Source organism: Eptatretus burgeri, chromosome 10 (genome assembly GCF_056783735.1).
Source record: "Eptatretus burgeri isolate ZD-2024b chromosome 10, Ebu_testis_v1, whole genome shotgun sequence".
NCBI classification, from domain to species: Eukaryota; Metazoa; Chordata; class Myxini; order Myxiniformes; family Myxinidae; genus Eptatretus; species Eptatretus burgeri.
In genome coordinates, this window is record NC_140970.1 from 46564071 (window position 1) to 46585067 (window position 20997).

At 39.5% G+C, this 20997-nt stretch overlaps 1 protein-coding gene across 12 annotated transcripts in view; it reads right to left on the bottom strand.

The window, feature by feature from the left end:
- The window catches only part of LOC147018471 (lysine-specific demethylase 7B-like), a 155085-nt gene that overhangs the window by 91440 nt on the left and 42648 nt on the right, over positions 1–20997 (bottom strand). For all 12 annotated transcript variants that reach the window (XR_015062405.1, XR_015062406.1, XR_015062407.1 and 9 more), the window contains exons 6-9: positions 8855–9041; positions 8457–8619; positions 8225–8312; positions 6424–6530 (exon numbers count right to left, since the gene is read on the bottom strand). Coding sequence is in view for 9 of the 12 variants with exons in the window: in XM_085898114.1 (XP_085754240.1) it covers positions 6424–6530; positions 8225–8312; positions 8457–8619; positions 8855–9041 (545 nt within the window). In the remaining 3 variants the exon portion in view is untranslated. The remainder of the gene's footprint in view (positions 1–6423; positions 6531–8224; positions 8313–8456; positions 8620–8854; positions 9042–20997) is intronic.

Below are 20997 nucleotides of genomic sequence, written 5' to 3' on the forward strand. Positions count from 1 at the left end.
ATTTGTCATATGGAGAATCATGGAATTCAAGAGGCTCAAAATCGAGTAAACTATTCATATTTATAAAGTAAAACTTTACTTAAACTGAAATTCATCTTCGATATCATCTTCGATACTTTCAGAATCATCTATACTTTCATAACTATCATTTGAACACAAACTCTCGGTGTCATAACTATCGTTTGAATGCAAACTCTCGGTATCATAATCACTCTCATAATCTTCAAAATCTTCAGTTGAATATTGGCTCATTTAATTAGTAGAAAAAACATTACCATCGATATCGATATACATTTTTTCATTAACAGATTCAACTGCTACATTTTTTATATTAAAGGTAATTTTAAAATGATCCTTAACTACAATTGAACGAAATGTCATTTCACCTGATATATTAACATCCTTTATTTCATCAGGATTTATATCTTTAGGGTTGTTGAAAAAAATACAAATTTCTCCTTGCATATTACAGATGGTCTTATCTTTTCTTTCTAAAGCTTCATCCATAAGGTTTTTATTTTTTGATACCTTTTCTTGTTTCATTGCTTTTTCTAGTTTTGAATATATTGCCAGAAGGAGAGGAGAAACTTTTGTTAGAGATACCTTAATTGATGTTCTTCCAGGTATACTAAAAGCCCTTCCACTGAAGTAAATTGAAGAACTCATCATATCCACCATAATTGTTTTTATCCAATAGTTGTTATATTTATCTTTGTTCAATTTTACATCCTTGACATATTTCTCAGCATCTTTAACAAATGAAGAGATTGATTGAAACTTGTCTTTTGTGTCTTGAAACATTGTATTTATTAAGTGAAAAAGTTGGAGGATAAAATGGTTTTAAGCACAGATTCACCTGTAAAATAAACGAAATTTTCATCAAGAAAATTTTAGTTTAAGCACAGATTCACCTGTAAAATAAACGAAATTTTCATCAAGAAAATTTTAGTTTAAGCACAGATTCACCTGTAAAATAAACGAAATTTTCACCAAGAAAATTTTAGTTTAAGCACAGATTCACCTGTAAAATAAACTAAATTTTCATCAAGAAAATTTTAGTTTAAGCACAGATTCACCTGTAAAACAAACTAAATTTTCATCAAGAAAATTTTAGTTTAAGCAAAGTTTTATTATATAAATATGGTGAATACAACATACTGCGATGTTTGTAATCACGAATATAAACATTATAGAAAACACCTCCGAACCAACAAACACACATTTAATCTATTTCACAAAATATCCCCTCTTGAGTTGGAAAGAAAACATTGTGATACCTGCTCAAAGGATGTTTTGAAGAGTAGTTATAATAGGCATCTTCAATCACAAAAACACAAGAAAAATGAGTTTAAAGTAAAGGGAGACTATTATATTGAAAACACTGATGGGGCATTTAAAGGGCATATAAAAATAAGGATTTTCCAATTTGGAGAACCCGGTCCATCATCAATAGTTGAATCAATTGAAATAGTGAAACCTGATGTTGAAAAATTTATTAAAAAGACATTAAAAGAAATGAAAACTTTAAAGTTTTATATGGGAGTGAAAATGAATATGAAAAGACAAGATGAAGAACAAACTCCTTATATGAGGACAGATCTTCATTTTATAACATCATTTCAAGATTTTTTGAATAGTGGGGTTTATGAAGAACTATCAAGACAAGAGGAGGATGTTGATAATACAGTGGTAGGAAGTGGATTCAATATTAAAAAAATCATCTTTTTAGATATACACATTCTAAAATCAAACCCTCTTAAAGCTTCTTCTTATATTGAATTACCAAAAGAAATAAAACGAAAGAAGGCAGTTGTTAATATTAAGAATAATGATAATAAATGTTTTCTCTGGTCTGTTCTTGCTCACTTACATCCACCAAAATGTAATTCAGAAAGAGTAAAACAATATATGAAATATGAGAATACCTTGGACATTAAAGATTTTAATTTCCCAATGCCACTAACAGATATTCCTAAATTTGAGAAAAAGAATAATCTTTCTATTAATGTATATGGATTAACGGATACAAACAAAGTTCAAATATTAAAAATTTCAAACAACTATAAAAATGAAGAAACACACATTGATCTTTTATATTTTAGTGTTGGAAAGAATTCACATTACACATACATCAATAATTTATCAAGATTAATCTCTTCTCAGGTATTCAGAACTGCAAACAAAATATATCCTTGTAAGCGATGTCTTAATTCATTTCATACAAAAGAACGATTAGAACAACATTCAAAATATTGTAGTAATCATAAATCAGCTGTAATTACAATGCCTAAACCTGGTGAAAAGATTTCTTTTGAAGATTATAATAAATCTATCATGCACCCATTTGTGATATACGCTGATTTTGAATGTATCCTTAAAAAGATAAATACTGCTTCTCCTAATCCAAAAGAACCATATACAAATAAATATCAAAAACATATTCCTTGTGGTTTCTGTTATTATATCAAATCATCTGTTGGAGAAAAGTATAATAAACTTGAACAGTATAGTGGAAAAAATGTATAGTGGAACAGTATAGTACTTCACAAGAGTTTGTAAAACGATTAGAAAAGGATTGTATAAGACTAACTAAATTAATGAAAGAAACAAATGAACCGATGAAATTAACCATAGAAGAAAAATTAGAATTTAGAATGAACAATATCTGTCATATTTGTGAGGAGGAAATTGAGGAGTCTAAAGTTAAGGATCATTGTCATCTTACTGGTAAATATAGAGGTCCCGCTCATTCCTGTTGTAATCTTAATTATAAATTACCTTCTTTTATTCCAGTCTTTCTTCACAACAGCGCCAACTATGATACACATCTATTTATAAATGAACTTTCAAAAACACCAGGGAATATTTCTGCCATAACAAACACAAGTCAAAAGTATATTTCATTTACAAAAATGATATTCACAAAACCTATAACTCGTATAAGGTTTCTTGATTCTTACAAGTTTATGGGAACACCACTAGCCAACCTCGCATCAAATCTAAGCTCCACGGGCTCTTTTCCAAATCTTAATTCATTCTTTCCAAAAGAGGAAATTCTAACTAAAGAGGAAATTCAGATTAAAGAGGAAATTCTAATTAATGAGGAAATGAATGAAGAAATTCTTACTGAAGATGAAATTCTAATTATACAGAAAATTCGAACAAAGAATGAAATTCTAACTAAAGAGGAAATTCTGATTATAGATGAAATTCTGATTAAAGAGGGAATTCTAACTAGAGAGGAAATTGAAACAAGGAATGAAATTCAAAGTAAAGAGAAAATTCTTACAAGTAAGGGAATTTATCCTTATGGTTATATGGATTCATTTATGAGATTTAAAGAAACACAACTTCCTTCAAAAGAAAGTTTCTATAATAACCTTTATGAAGAAGAGATAAGTGATAAGGAATATAAACACGCACAAGAAATTTGGAAATTATTTAAGATAAAGAACCTTGGAGAATATCATGATTTGTATCTAAAAACATGTTTTATTGTTAGCTGATGTGTTTGAAGCTTTTAGATCACTCTGTCATAATAAAAATTGTTATGGATTAGATCCTGCCCACTATTTCACAGCTCCTGGTTTAGCTTGGAGTGCAATGTTGAAAATGACAAAACAAGATATAGATTTAGTCAGTGATGTAGATATGCTTTTGATGATTGAGAAGTCTAAGAGAGGTGGAATATCACAAGTATGTTCAAAAAGATATGCTAAAGCAAATAATAAATATCTTCCAAATTATGAGAGTGAAAAAGATAGTAATTATTTGATGTACTTTGATGCTAATAATTTGTATGGATGGGCAATGTCTCAATCTCTGCCTTATGGTAAATTAGAGTGGGTGGAAGAAAAGGATTATGAAAAGGCTTTGATGAATATTGTTATTTCTTCTCAAGAGAAATTGAATGACAAAGAAGAAGGTTATTATTTTGAAGTTGATTTGAAGTACCCGAGTGATCTTCATAATAAGCATAAAGACCTTCCTTTTGCATGTGAGAAAGAAACCCCAAAGAAAGAATGGTTCAGTGATTATCATAAAAGTTTTAATATTAAAGGCAAATCAACAGAAAAGTTATTAACAACATTCTATGATAAAGAGGGATATGTTTTGCATCAAAGGAACTTGAGACAATATTTATCTGCTGGGTTGAGAGTAGCTAAAATTCATAGTTTTAAAATTTAAACAAAGTCCTTGGATGAAAAAGTATATTAAATTCAATACAGATATGAGAACAAATACAAAAGTAAAATTTGAAGGGGAATTCTATAAATTGATGAATAATGCTGTCTTTGGAAAGACAATGGAGAATGTTAGAAACAGGCAATACATTAGATTTGCAACATCTTGGAAAGAAGCTTCAAGATTGATAAATAAACCAAGTTTTGAGAGAGAAGAGGTTTTTTCAGAGAACTTTTCTGCTATTCATATGAAAAAGGAAAGTATTGTCATGGATAAACCAATTTATATTGGAACAGCAGTTCTTGATTTATCAAAGATATTGATGTATGATTATTTGTATAATGATTTAAAGAAAGAGTATGGTGAAAATGCTTCATTGTTGTATATGGACACCGATAGTTTTATTCTAGATATAAAAACTGACGATGTTTATAAAGATATGAAGAAAAACATTGGAGTATATGATACAAGTAATTTTATAAGAAGAGTGAGTTATTTTCAAAAAAGAATGAAAAGGTTATTGGCAAGTTTAAGGATGAGTTGGGTGGAAAAGTAATGAGTGAGTTTATTGGATTGAGAGCAAAGGCATATGCTTATAAGTATGGTGATCAGATTGATAAAAGGTTAAAGGGAATAAAGAAATATGTAATAAAGAAATCAATAACTTTTAGAAATTATTATAATTGTTTGATGAATAAGAAAGAAGAATATAGGAAAATGAATACAATAAGAAGTTATAAACATAAGATATATAGTGAAGAAGTAAATAAAAAGGCATTAGGAGCCTTTGATGATAAGAGATTTATTTTAGATAATGGAATAGATTGTGTTCCATATGGATATTGTATGATAGAGTGTATAAAATAGATTGTGTTCCATATGGGTATTGTATGATAGAGTGAATAGAATAGATTGTGTTCCATATGGACACAAGTTTTAACGATGGGAAGATGGGTTAGGGTTTTTAAGGGCTACCGCCGCGTTTTTCACAATATATAAATGGTCGAACCAAGTATTAGTCAAACTAAAGAGTGGAGAAAATCTCAGTCTTGGTATATAAATGGAAAACATAATGAATGTGAAAAATATCAAATAAGTCTTATTGAAAAAATATCTAAAACAAAGGTAAATAAAACAAATATGCGAATCAATTTAAAAACCAATAAGTTAGAGGATGTAAAGAAAATAATAAATATGTTTGAATGGACTGAAAAATTTAATGGTTATCAATTGAACAATGGAAAAATAATTTACTACAATATCAAAATGATATGCAACTCAGGAGGTGGTCAGATGAGATCATTAAGAGAAGCTTATCATTTCGTAATGGCACAAAAGGGGTATCTTAAAAAATATAAAGATTCAAATGTTTTGTTTTTCAATATTTTAGATGGGGATTATTGTGCAAAGAAAATTAAACTATTGAAGGAATTTGAGAATGAACAAATGTTTATAGGTTCAATGAGTGAGCTAAACAATATGCATTGGTTATTTGATAAAGAGTGTCCCGAGGCTTAGACGTTTCAGATATTTCTTTAGAATCACCTTTAACAAATCTTTATCTTGTTGCATGGGTTATTTGAATAGAGAGCCCCTAGGTTAAAAGGGGAGACAAATAAATATACCTTGGGCTAAAAAGGGGATTTATTTTTTTAGGGGAAAAAAAAGAAAAATTTCATGGCTGAAAATCCCCCATTCATTTACATGGGGAAAAGTGAGCCAGAACCAGTATTCTTTCCCTACTGATGGCTTACTTGGCTATGTCTCAATTGCCTCAGGACTAGTGTCGGCTGCTGCAGCAGTGAGAATACAGCCAAATGGATACTACCTACTGCGACTGCAGAGAGGCACTTCACATAATGACGCATCTTCTAGAATGCATCCTATTATCGGCAACATGCAGCCTTAAAGATCTGAGGGATTTTAACTCTCAAGCTGGAGCCTGTGTGGAAGAGTGTCAAGGGAAGGTGTAGCGACACAAGAAGACAACTATATGCAAGGAAGTTTCTTCACTGTGCTTTGGCCCAGCATCCCCCCCTTACCTTTGTACTCTACTTTGATCCTTGCTCTGCAATATAAAAAGAATACTAACCAAGTTCACATTCTAAGGTTATGACAATCAAACCAAAAAGCAGGCCAAAAATATAAAAAGACAGACGATAGAGAGAGAATACAAAGAACAATTGATCAAAAGAGAGAGTGAAAAGTAACCAGTGAGGAGGAGGATGAAAGCCTCACCACGAAAAGTGTCCAAAAAGCTCTGCGCTGTGTACCAGCACAGCGTCTCAAAGTTTGGAAAGGCAAACACATCGGCGGTCTTCAAACGTTTCTCCATCTCGTTCACCCTATCCACGTGGTGAAGAGGCCAAAATGCAATCAACATGCATGCTATCTTTGCACTCAATCCCCTGGAAGCCTTGCATTTTCATAAAGTTGAAAACTACACCACCAAAATTACCCATTTCAAACACCCTTAAAAGGAACTAGTTTGCAAGGTAACAAGCACCCACCAAAGAGCACTCTCATTTTCAGCATATCAACTGAAACTAGAAAGCATCTCAAAATGAAAAGCCCATCCAGGTACACTTTGAACTCAAACTAAACTCGATGAAAACGAGTTTTAAATAAATAAATAATAAATAAAATGTACATTTTATTCATTTGTGCTGTCCATATTCTCAAAATAAAGGTTTGTTGAAGATTTGATGACAAAAGCTCAATTGGTAAAAATGTTATGGTCTAGTCTGGAGTCTAGACAGACACACTGAAACTTAATGGTAAATAAATAAACAAACAAAATGGAAGGGATCAAAATAAAAAACGGGGTGTCTTGCACTTCACCTGAGGCGGATGATAAGGTAAATCCTGATAAGGGTTTACTGATAAGATAATAAATCCTGATAAGATAATAGCCCCTGATAAGGGCTATTTATAGATATTACAACTTTGCCCTTTCACATTTTGACCCAATTATCAATTAATTTTCTCCATATTCTTGTAATAAAGGTGAGTTGAAAATTTGATGACAAAAGCTCAAATGGTAAAAACGTTAAGGCCTGGACAGACAGGTGGACAGACAGACAGACATTACCACCGCCGCCGAAGGTGAAGGAGGTTATGTTTTCACCCTTCTCTCTGTCTGTTTGTCTTTGTATAGGATATCTACAAAAGTTGTGTACGGATCCGGATGAAATTTTCTGGACAGGTTCGGTGTGTGACAAGGATGAAATGATTAGATTTTGGTGAAGATCCAGATCCGGATCTGTTAATTTTTAAAATTATTATTCACCATTGAGAGACAGGGCTAAACCGATATATAGCACGATGTCTCAAAAAGTTGAGGACGGATTCGGATGAAACTTGGACACGTTGGGTGTGTGACCACAACTAATTGATTCAATTTTGGTGAATATCTGGATCTGGGTCCGACCACTAGAATTTTTAAAAAGTGATTCCTCACCATTGAGAGGTTGGGCCAAAAAGGATATGTAGCACGATATCTCAAAAATGTATTGGCCAGATAGGTTCTCGTGGATCAGACATTACATGGCGGAGGTGTGTGCTCTACTGAGTGCCCTTCTAGTTTTCACTCTGTGTTTAATCCTTTTCGTTACTGAGAAAAAAGTTTACGGGGAGACGCCTCCATGAAGCGCTTTTCCCCTCACAACCACATTCTTGGAACTCGTCTCCAAGGTGGAAAAAATCAAAAAACGTGCGGCTCGTGCAGATATTCTGCAGTGAGGCTAATAGGGTTACCATCACTTTGCCATTTCACAATTTGTAATTATTTTATCCACATTTGCATAATAAAGGTTTGTGGAAAATTTGATAAAAACAACACACACACACACACACACACACACACACACACACACACACACACACACACACACACACACACACACACACACACACACACACACACCTCCTGCTGAGCGGGGAGCTAAAAATAAAAGAGCTCGTTTCTCATTGACACACTAGGCCACCATGCTGCAACAACAAATCGGCATTTGTCAACAAGATCAATACGCACACAAACCTGAACTGCAGCGCAATGTTTAGATTGTGCAAAAAGTTTCCACCAAACGCAATGCAGTCAACAGGTGTGAGCACTGCATGAATCCATCCTGGGAAGGCAGAGAGTATGAAACATACAATAAGCAAAGTCCAAAAGGGACACACAACAGCACCCTCAAAAATTGCAAACGGGAGTGCAACTTTACTTCTACTTCATTGTTAAATGACGTACAAATAAATTTAAGGTGACTCACCTGTTGGAATAAAAAGAGTCTGGCCCTGCTTTACGACACAGCGGTAGCACTTGTCTACCTGATCCCCAAAGAACATCTCATTCTGATTGGAGGAGATGCTCCAGCGCTCATAAAGTGCCAGATTTGCATTGGTCGGTTTGATCAGATAAAATACCTTTTCTCCCTGAACAAGATGTGGGGGGAGGGGAGAAGGAGAGGAGGGGGAGAGGATGGCAGCAGGGGGGAACAATGACAATAATTTGGCAAAGTGGAAAGAAAAGCATTATGCATTGACTTTACATTAAAAGTAGTCAACATCATCAATATAATAATAGTTAGTTGGTTGACCAGAAGGGGAGGGGGGGGGGTAGGACTAAAATGATCAAATAAAGCTGGACACATGAATATCAGGCCAATACCTTAAGTACATGATACCAGACAGATGTGCCTCCAAAGTCGATGTGAAAATCCGTGTAACTGTCCTTGACACCCATGAGACAGTACTTGTCCACACGTGGCGTAGGGTATGGAGCATCTTGGGGCCAGTGGTTCTCCACCCATGAGAGTTGACGCACCACATCAGGCGGTTCAACCAGAGGAGACAAACTTTTGGAAAGGGAAGGTGGAGTGAGAGTATACAGGAGAAAAAGGAAAAGCAAGTTCATAAATGAAAAGAGATCTCCACTTCAATTTGAAATGAAAACCTTCTGGCTTCTCATGATAAAATGAAATATCGTGCTCTATATACAGCATATTGTTACGAATTCTGGCCCGTCCGGCGTGCGATCGGCCGCTTGACTCGAATGGCGACCACGTCGCCCACCGGAACGGACAATTCAGTCGTGACCCTCCGGGAACTACCGCCAGGAGCCAGTCACGGGTGGGGGTTTAACCTCACCACAACTCAGTCTGCATTCTACCCGCGCGAAATAGGGTCCGATCGCCGAATGGTCGATTTACCTAAGTACCCTCGCGGATAGCGTACCGAGGAGTTGTACCACGCCACAGGTCGACTCCGGACACGAACCGCTTAAGCGGCTCCTTCCGTACTACAGGGATAACCGAGTGGAGTTATCGTCGACTTTGACGGTTCAGATTACTTTTCGGGTGTTTCAACCCACTATCAATCCCTTACGTGATGCAGGATGGAGATTCAATAAAAGGAAAAGACGAAGCAAAACGGGGAACAATCGGACAAGCACACTTTTATTTCGGAAACACGGAAGGCACGTATATTACAGTGAAGCAAGGAATCACAATAAAAGCAAGGACACAATGTAGAGCTACAACCGAATATAATTACACGAGCACAGGAACACTTAAATGATTCTTCTTGATGGACTGGCGCCACACACACACGTTTACACAGAACCCAAAAGAAATGGAAGTCGTGACTTCCCTGCACGTCGAGTCCCTCTTGTGTGACCGCAACTCCGGGCCCCTCCGGCGTGGTCTGCGAGCTCGTGCCGCGCGTCGCACGTGTGTTCCGCTCGACAGCACGGACGGGGTTTTGGGGAAACGGACGGGGTTTCCCGGCGCTATCTCCGCGCTCGCTCACTGGATCCAGGGCTCACGCGAGGGACAGGAACAGGCAGAAGAAGAAGAAGCCCTTGCAGGAACAACCAGCAGACGACCCGAACCAGAAGCCGAACGAACCCTCCTCGTTCGCCCCTTATGTAGCGCGGGGCTCCACCCTTAACCCCGCCCCGTTTCTGGCTCCACCTCCCTTCTGGAAGCTTCCCAAAAAGGGGCGTGCCCTCTCGTTCCCCCCTCCCCGTGCCGTGCGGGGGACGAAGAAAGTCAGTTTTGGCTCGGGGCCAGGGAATTATTCCCCCAAAATCAGGCCCCCACCTTTTTTCACCTTTGACCTCCAGCTCAAATCGCATCTCCCCCATGCCAAAGCGTGGGAAAAGCAGAAGGGAAAATCCCACAGGCATTGTTGGCTTTCTTCCCCACGCGCCATACGACGAGGGAAGGAAGATTCGGGTGGGAGATGCCCCTTCGCGCCCCGGCCGCTGCTGCCACTCCGCCCCTCCCATCCCTCCCGCGGAGATCGTGACCGCACGGTGCTCGTTGAATGGCGAGTGGCGAAGATGTGGTAGAGTAGTTGTGGAAGGTGGCGTTGTGGTGTGAATGGCGTGATTGTTGGCGTCGTGTAGTGAATGGCCTGATCGTTGAGATGTTGGTTGTGGCGATGTTTGTTGTTGTTTTGCACCAAATTAACGACAGCAAAAGAAAAACGACTAACTGAAGAATCGCAGCCCGAATGGATCACATATATTCCCTCTATACAACGGGTTTGGGCGAACTACACATGAACTTACCGATATATCTCACCTGAGGACCCTTTATGGTGTAATGCGAATTTCCACAGCCGTAACAATATATATATATATATATATATATATATATATATATATATATATATATATATATATATATATATATATATAACAATATATATATATATATATATATAACAATATATATATATATATATATATAACAATATATATATATATAACAATATATATATATATATATATATAACAATATATATATATATATATATATATATAACAATATATATATATATATATATATATATACAATATATATATATATATATAACAATATATATATAACAATATATATATATAACAATATATATATGTATATATATAACAATATATATATATATATATATATATATATATATATATATATATATATATATATATATATATATATATATATATATATATATATATATATATATATATATATATATATATATATATAACAATATATATATATATATATATATATATATATATATATATATTGTTACGAATTTCGGTCCGCCCGGAGTGCGATCGGCCACGTAACTCAAATCGTGAACGCGTCGCCCACCGGAACGGACAATTCAGTCGTGACCCTCGTTGGAACCATCGCCAGGAGCTAGTCACGGGTGGGTCTTTCGACCCCACCACAATCGTGCCAATCGGCCACCCGTGCAGGATAGGGTTGTTCACCAAACTCGACCTACCTAAGTACCTGCGCGGGTAGTTAACCGGGCGATCGTACCTCGCCGCTGGCCAGCCTAGGATACGAACCCCTGAAGCGGTCCGTTCCGTGCTTCAGTGATAACCGAGCGGTGTTATCGGCGGCCCCGACGGACGTGATTATTTACCGGGTGCTTACACCCTTCTACCAATTCCTTCCGTGATGCAAGATGGAACTTTCAAACAAGGGAAAGGACGCAACGAAACGGGGAACAGTTCGACAAGCACATTTATTACGCACTCAGACAAGGCAAGCAGGTATTCACAGCCATACAGTAAGAATGCAATTTACAAGCAAGAGTTACAACCGAATAAAGCAATGTTTATTTACATGCACTTAAACAGTTTCTCCTTTACAAGACTCGGCGCCACAACACGCATTCAAAGAAAACACAAGAAAAGACCCCCTCATCGACAAGGGAGTCAGACTGGGCCCGTGGGCCTAATGCGCGTGGAACCTGGATGAGCAGCCACGTCCATGAGACCAAAGGGTCCTACCCGCGCCCTCGTGGCGCGATGGCGGGCAAGCCGCGATGTCAGCGTAGCTGCGCCTGGCTTCGTGCCCCTGGCATGGTCGGCGAGCGCTCTCCGGCGCTCCCCGTCTGCCTTTCCCGTCGGCTTTGAGCTCCGTCTCCCGACTCGACTGCCCCGCCGACCCTGCAAGCTTGACTTTCCTGCCGACACTCCGCCGCTGCCACTCCACTGCTCCCACTTCGTTCTTGACTTTTCTGCCGACGTACTGCACCTTTTTTTCCTGCCGCGAGCTGCACCGTGCTCGCGCTTATATAGCCCGGGGGAGGGACGTCTATGTAAATTTCTGGATCACAGCGGGTTCGGAGGCGGGGCTATGCCACCCGATGCTCAGTCATTGGAAGGATGAAAAGGGGGCGTGAAGCATTCCTGATCCGATTTTTGAGGCAAAAGGAACGCATTCACAGCCCATGGCACGACATGTGGTGGAAAGGCGGAGGTGGTGGGAGTTTGGTTGTTGGCGGGAGTTCTTTGAGAATGGCGGTGAAGCGATGTTTGCGGGATGGAGCTGTGGAGGTAAAGAGGCGAAGGTGGTGGTGTTTGAGTTGTTGGGGGATTATTGGTCCAAAATAATGACAGAAAAGAAAAACGGCTCTCTCAAAGGATCGTAGCCCGGTGAACATGGAAATTCCCTCTAAACAACGGTGGGGAAATCTAACTACACAATTACTTATCGTCATAACTGATCTGAGGACCCTTTATAGTTTATTGCGAATTTCCACAGCCATAACTATATATATATATATATATATATATATATATATATATATATATATATATATATATATATATATATATATATATATATATAAATATATATATAAATAAAGATATATATATATATATATATATATATATATATATATATATATATATATATATATATATATATATATATATATATATACATACAGTAAGTCCTCACTAACCGGAAGTTCGCATATCGTAGTTTCGATTTTTCGTAATTTAGTTTTAATGACCAATTTTTAAATTATCGCAAACATTTTATGCCTATCGTATTGTCATTGCAAGGAAAAACGCAAAAAAAAGTTTCAAACTGCCTGCAAAAAACAACAATCACACAGGATGCGCATAAACACACTTTCACTTTACTGCGCATGTACTGTATGCTGTGCTGTACGTATTCTCTTCACGCTCGCCTGCATACCTTCCAGTATGAATCCCAAGCGACCCGCAAGTCTTTTGCCGAGCACACCTCGTTTCAAGCGACAACGAAAGGCTGTCACATTGAAGGTGAAATTGGATATAATTAAAAGACATGAACGAGGTGAAGGGACAACGAAAATCGGCCGCGCGCATGCAATCGCTGCATCGACTGTACATTCGATCGTTCAAAGTTCGGCAAAGATAAAGAAAATATCACAGATTGCGACCAGTTCGAGTGCAACGACACTAACGAGAATGAGAGATGGTGCCATGCACAACATGAAGCGTTTATTATGTGTGTGGATAGAAGATCAAACTCAACGTCGCATGCCTTTATCTCTTGCTGTGATACAAGAAAAAGCGCGTCGTTTGTTAGGGCATTGACCCACGATTACGTGATCAATTACTTCTCCAATCATGTTGAGAAGTATCTCCAAGGAGAACAACATTGACAACAAATCTTTGCTGCTTGTAGACAATGCTCCTGCCCATCCTCAGCAAATGGAAGACTGGTGTGAAAACGTGCAGGTAGTATTTTTACCACCAAATACTACCTCACTTTTACAGCCTATGGATCAGGGAGTTATTGCTGCTTTTAAAGCCTATTATGTTAAACATACCATGCTGCAGCTTATCAAAAAAACTGATAAGGACAAGCTATCAATCAAGGAGTTTTGGCGAACATACAACATAAAAATGGCTTTGGAAAACATTGAGGATTCATGGGCGGAGGCGAGTTCCTCCACAATGAACGCTGTGTGGAAGAAAGTGTGGCCCGAGTGTGTCCACAATTTCACTGGGTTTGCTGATGTTCCGTTGATTACAAGTCAAATTGTAGACCTGGCGCAGGAGGTTGGTTTGAAGAGGTTGACGAAGAGGACGTGGATGACTTACTGGAGTCTCATGCAGAACCCTTAAGCAATGAAGATCTTATGGAGTTGGAACAGCAGTGGGCTCTTGAGGAAGAAGAAGATGCTGTGACACCTTCATCCGAGCATCTCACCATGAAAAACCTCAGCCAAATCCTCAGCTCGTTTGAAAGTGCCACAGAATTTGTTATCGAGCAAGATCCAAATCTTGAAAGGAGCACTGATTTTAGCTGTGTTGTTTATGATGCCCTTTGTTGCTACAAGGAACGTTATGCAGCAAAGAAAAAGAAAGCCATCCAGCCCACTCTCCATGCATTTTTCAAGCCAAAAGATGCAGCACCAACTCCATCCACCATCCAGGATGCTCCTTCAACCAGCTGCCAAGAGACCGTTCCTGCTGGTGAAGAAAGTGACAGCACAGTATCAAGTGAAGAGGGGGACGATTCTGCCACTCCGCAAGTGTGACTTGTCCACCGCAATCAACTCTGTTCCTCCAGCCTCGGGGTAAGTCTCCATGACTCGAGGAGTGCGTTTTGTTTATTTGTGTTTATGTCCAAAAAATTCCGAGCCAAAAACACATCCCCCCTTTAACACATTGGTTTCTATGGGAAAATATGTTTTGTTTAACACAGTTTCGCTTATCATAAGGTTTTCCAGGAACGCAACCCTTGCGAAAAGCGAGGACTTACTGTATATATATATATATATATATATATATATATATATATATATATATATATATATATATATATATATATATATATATATATATATATATATATATATATATATATATATTGTTGCGAATTCGTGCCCGCCGGCGTGCGAGCGGCCACGTAACTCGAATCGCGGCACGTCGCCCACCGGACGGACAATTCTGTCGTGACCCTCTCGGACTAATGCCGGGAGCTAGTCACGGCTGGGCCTTTCGGCCTCACCACGATCGTGCCAATTGGCCCCCCGCGTGGGATAGGGTTGTTCGCCAAATTCGACCTACCTAAGTACCCACGCGGAGGGTAGACCGGGCGATCGCACCTCGCCGCAGGTCGACTCCGGGCACGGGCCACTTAAGCGACCCGTTCCGTACTATCGGGATAACCGAGCGGTGTTATCGTCGGCCTCGACGGTTCCGATTAATTATCGGGCATATTAAGCCCACTACCAACCCTTTACGTGAAGCAAGATGGAGATTCAATTAAAGAAAAGACGAAGCGAAACGGGAAAATAGTTCAAAATAATGCACATTTATTCCACGACACACGGAAAGCACACATATACAATTACAACAATTATGCACCAAAAGCAGATGTAACAAAAGAAACACAACAATGCAGTTCTACTACCGACAACGCGAGCACACGGCAACAATTACACAGTTTTACTTTACAGACGGCGCCGACAACACATTTACTCAAAAGCAAAAGAAAAGGGCCACCCTCAAAGACAAGGGGGCAGACGGGGCCTGTGGGCCGCGAGACCGGGTGGATCCTACCCGTGTCTTGTGATGAGCCGCAAATGTCGCGGCGCCCCGACTCCACGCTCCTTCGCGGGTTTCGTTGGCACTGCTTGGAGTGGGGTGGGAACGGGGCCCCCTTTTCGCACTATCTCAGCGCGGGGGGGGGGGGAAAAAGGGGAATTGTTGATGCTCTGGGGAAAGAGGATAGCTGGCTTGCTTGGGACCCGCGACGAGCGACTCCACTGCGAGCTCGTCGCCGACCGCCGTCTTCCTTGCCTTGGACCCCAGCTATTCGACCTCCTCCCCAATTCTCCTCAGCCGACTGCGCTCCAGGCTTCCTTTCTCTGCAGCTCCCCGACAGACTCCGAACCCCGACAGACTCCGACCTCCGACCCGACTTGACTCACGGCTCCACAGACTGCTCCTCTCCAGACCCGACTTGACTGCCTCGACCTTTTCTCCAACTCTGACTAAATTCGCCCAGTGCTCGGCGCTTCAGAGTCTGGCAAGAGAACCCATATGCAAATTTCTGGATCAGAACAAGCTCGGGGGTGGAGCCACGCTTGCCCATTGGACGGAGAAAAAGGGGCGTGAGTCTCCCCTGATCCTCGAATTTGCATATATCGATTCTACTCCGCCACGCCTGGAGGCGGGGCCAAACCGCCCCGCGCTTGCTGATTGGACGGATCAGAAGTGGGCGTGTATCATTCCTGATCCGACTTCTCCTCGGAAAGGCCGCTATTTGCACCCGCGGCTCGGCGCACGTCCCGCACGAGGCCAGGACAGCCTGACGCTCGGTGCCCAAATGCGGTGCGGGAATGGCCGCAGAAGGAGAGGCGAAGGTGGTGGAGGGTTTAAAGTGGTGGTCCATGGCCATGGCGACGTTTGGAATGGCGGTGATGCGATGTTTGCGGGAGCGAGTTGTGAAGGTAAAGGTCGTAGCTGTTGGCGTTGTTGTTGTTGTGAAGCGGCGTTGCGGTTGGTGGTTGTTGTGTGATGGCGGTTGAGACGTGGTTGGTTCAAAATAAAGATAGAACAGAAAAACGGCTATCTTAAAGGGTCGCAGCCCGAATGAATCACATTTATTCCCTCTAAACAATGGGTTTGGGGCTAACTACACATGTACTTACAGAGATATCTCACCTACGGGACCTGAATGGTGGTTTGCGAATTTCCTCAACCGTAACAATATATATATATATATATATATATATATATATATATATATATATATATATATATATATATATATATATATATATATATATATATATATATATATATATATATATATATATCGGATTAGCCCTATCACGCAATGGTGAAAAATCACTTTAAAAAAAAAAAAAAAACTTCTCAGATCCGGATCCAGATCTTCACCAAAATCGAATCCTTGTCACATGGGTTGTCACACACCCTTGTCACTTGTCACACACCCAACATGTCCACCAAGTTTCGTCCGAATCACAACTTTTTGAGATATCATGCCATATATCGTTTTTGGCCCTATCTCAATGGTGAAGAATCACTTACAAGATTCAGGTCCAAATCTGGATTCAGATCTTCACCAAAATCTAATCATTTCATCTGTTTCACACAACGAAATTCTCCACAAAATTTCGTCCAAATCCATCCACAACTTTTTGAGATATGTTGTTCACAAACAAACAAAGACGGACAGGTGAAAACAACTTCCTTCCACCTTCGCTGGTGGAGGTAATAATCACCAAACCTATCATCTGAAAGCAAGACTTTTTCCACTCCCCCCCCCCCCAACCAAGATAATTCCATTTCAATCAATTACTATTGTACAGTAACATGTGTGTTATTTCTGAGCTGGCAGTGTCGTACAGAGGTCACATAAATCAACTTTTAGTTATATTGTCTGGGTTCACTCCCCACCGGGATAACATCCAACTAGAAATGGTCACTTTGGGGCTTTGCATTCGGGCACCGCATAAGATAAGCCAGGTGTTTGTGTCTCTTAGCTGCCACTGTGTGCTAATAGCATAGCAACATTTCAAATTCCTATCTTGGATAAAGACTACTTTGACAAGACCCAATGATGGCATGGTGACCTGTCTCGCAGAATTTATCAATAACGAAATGTTTGTGCCTTGCCATCGGATTGAAAACATTTCAAATGACAAATCATCTGAAAACGACAATGCACTCGAGGGAGGTGCTGACTCACACCGTTAGGTTTCTCTTCTATGATATCATGGTTGTTTTGTGATTTGATGTACCATAACAGGCCAGAAACTAGAGGGGGAGCACTCGGGAGAGTGCGAAACCTCCACTGCCAATACTGCTGGGTCACTCAAGTGAACCTTATATCATATTCATTAAATATGATGTCAACAGTGCTGACAGAATTATAATTCTTTTCTCCAACATTTTTTTTGGGGGGGGGATTGGAAATCACTTAAAACATGTAGAAATGCAAAAAAAAAAATTTTTTCTTGAACAATATTTTTTTTGGGGGGGGGGGAGAACAAAGTCCAAAATCTAATGGCATACCTAACCCCCCCCCCCAAGTTTTGTCGAAATCCGTCGAGGAGTTTTTCCGTAATACTGTTCACAAACAAACAAACAAACAAACAAGCAGTCAGACTGGTACTTACAAAATCGTCAACTTGACCTCTGACCTTGTCTAATAAAAGCTGTCTCGAGAGAAGGTAGTGACGCAAACCAGAAGTTTCTACGATGATTCTGCACCAAACCATCAAAAATCGTAACGTCGACCGAAGCAAAAATCTCCATTTCTCCACGCAATTATTTTATATTATGTTATCAAAGTCACAAAACCGTAATATTAGGCCATCCACCAACAATCTTTACATAATCCGACGGCTCAGCGAGTCAGGCATGCGACGATAACCTTTATTGGGATAAAAAATGACCTTTATACACCATCTTTATCGAAAACACCGTCAGCGTGCACACGGAAAACCTTTACGTGACTCAACAACACGTCTGCTCGAGCGCACTGCATCACGTGACGACCCGTGATGCGTCGAGTGAAATATTTTTTATACAATCTTAAAACATCTCCAAAACATTCGATATTTACCAGAATTTCGAAAACCGAGTTTTAAGCGTCCGAAGTGATCGCAAAAACCGAAGACAAAATTAAAATGGAAGTTAAAACGAACTCGTAACGTCGAGCGAAGCAAAAATACTCCATTTCTCCACATGAATTTACGGAATTATGTTTGACCTCACTGTGACCTTGACCGTTGACCGATTTTGAGCAAAATCTAATCAGCGCTAGCCATTACCCTCCTGAATCACGTGGTGTAATTTTACATTGGTAGCTTCTTCCGTTCTCGAGTTAGCGTGCCTAAAAACAAACAAACAAGCAGTCATAGACTGGTACTAAAGAAATCGTCAACTTGACCTCCGACCTTGTCTAATAAAAGCTGTCTCTAGAGAAGGAAGTGATGCAAACCAGAAGTTTCTATGATGATTCTGTACCAAACCATCAAAAATCGAATGTTTTGGATGTTTGACCTCACAGTGACCTTGACCATTGACCGATTTTGACCAAAATCTAATCAGCGCTAGCCATCACCCTTCTGAATCACGTGGTGTAATTTGACATTGGTAGCTTCTTCATTTTTTGAGTTATCTGCACCAAACCATTAAAAATCGAATATTTGACCTCACTGTGACCTTGACCTTTGACCGATTTTGACCAAAATCTAATCAGCGCTAGCCATCACCCTCCTGAATCACGTGGTGTAATTTCACATTGGTAGCTTCTTCATTTCTCGAGTTATCTGCACCAAACCATCAAAAATCGAATATTTGACCTCACTGTGACCTTGACCTTTGACCGATTTTGACCAAAATCTAATCAGCACGAGCCATCACCCTCCTGAATCACGGGGTGTAATTTAACATTGGTAGCTCCTTCCATTCTCGAGTTATCGTGCCTACAAACAAACAAGCAGTCATAGACTGGTACTTACGAAATCGTCAACTTGACCTCTGACCTTGTCTAATAAAAGCTGTCGCTAGAGAAGGTAGCGACACAAACCTGAAGTTTCTACGATGATTCTGTATGAAACCATAAAAAATTGCAACATCGACTGAAGCAAAAATCTCCATTTCTCCACGCAATTATACCTTAACAAAACTCAACGACGCGTCTGCTCGAGCGCAGTGCATCATGGGACGACCCGTCACGCGTCGAGTGAAATATTTTTTATACAATCTTAAAACGTCTCCAAAACATCCGATTTTTACCAGAATTTCGACAACCGAGTTTTAAGCGTCCTCAGCGATCGCAAAAACCGAAGACAAAATTAAAATCGAAGTTAAAACGAACTCGTAACGTCGAGCGAAGCAAAAATACTCCATTTCTCCACGTGAATTTACGGAATTATGTTTGACCTCACTGTAACCTTGACCTTTGACCGATTTTGACCAAAATCTCATCAGCGTGAGCCATCACCCTCCTGAATCACGTGGTGTAATTTGACAATGGTAGTTTCTTCCGTTCTCGAGTTATCATTTTTTGGATGTTTGACCTCACTGTGACCTTAACCTTTGAGCGATTTTGACCAAAATGTAATCAGCACGAGCCATCACCCTCCTGAATCACGTGGTGTAATTTGACATTGGTAGCTTCTTCCGTTCTCGACTTATCGTGCCTCCAAACAAACAAACAAACAAACAAACAAGCAGTCATAGACTGGTACTTACGAAATCGTCAACTTGACCTCTGACCTTGTCTAATAAAAGCTGTCTCTCGAGAAGGTAGCGACGCAAACCAGAAGTTTCTACGATGATTCTGTATCAAACCATCAAAAATCGTAACGTCGACCGAAGCAAAAATCTCCATTTCTCCACGCAATTATATTATACCTTAACGTAACTCAACGACGCATCTGCTCGAGCGCACTGCATCATGGGACGACCCGTGACACGTCGAGTGAAATGTTTTTTATACAATCTTAAAACGTCTCCAAAACATCCGATTTTTACCACAATTTCTACAACCGAGTTTTAAGCGTCTGAAGCGATCGCAAAAACTGAAGACAAAATTAAAATCGAAGTTAAAATGAACTCGTAACGTCGAGCGAAGCAAAAATACTCCATTTCTCCACGTGAATTTACGAATTATGTTTGACCTCACTGTGAACTTGACCTTTGACCTATTTTGACCAAAATCTAATCAGCACTAGCCACCAACCTCCTGAATCACGTGGTGTAATTTGACATTGGCAGCTTCTTCCGTTCTCGAGTTATCGTGCCTACAAACAAACAAACAAACAAACAGAAACGGAAGGTACCAATATACTTACGAAATCTTTAGATTTCGTAAGTAACAAACAAGCAGTCATAGACTGGTACTTACGAAATCGTCAACTTGACCTCTGACCTTGTCTAATAAAAGCTGTCTCTAGAGAAGGTAGCGACGCAAACCAGAAGTTTCTACGATGATTCTGAACCAAACCATCAAAAAT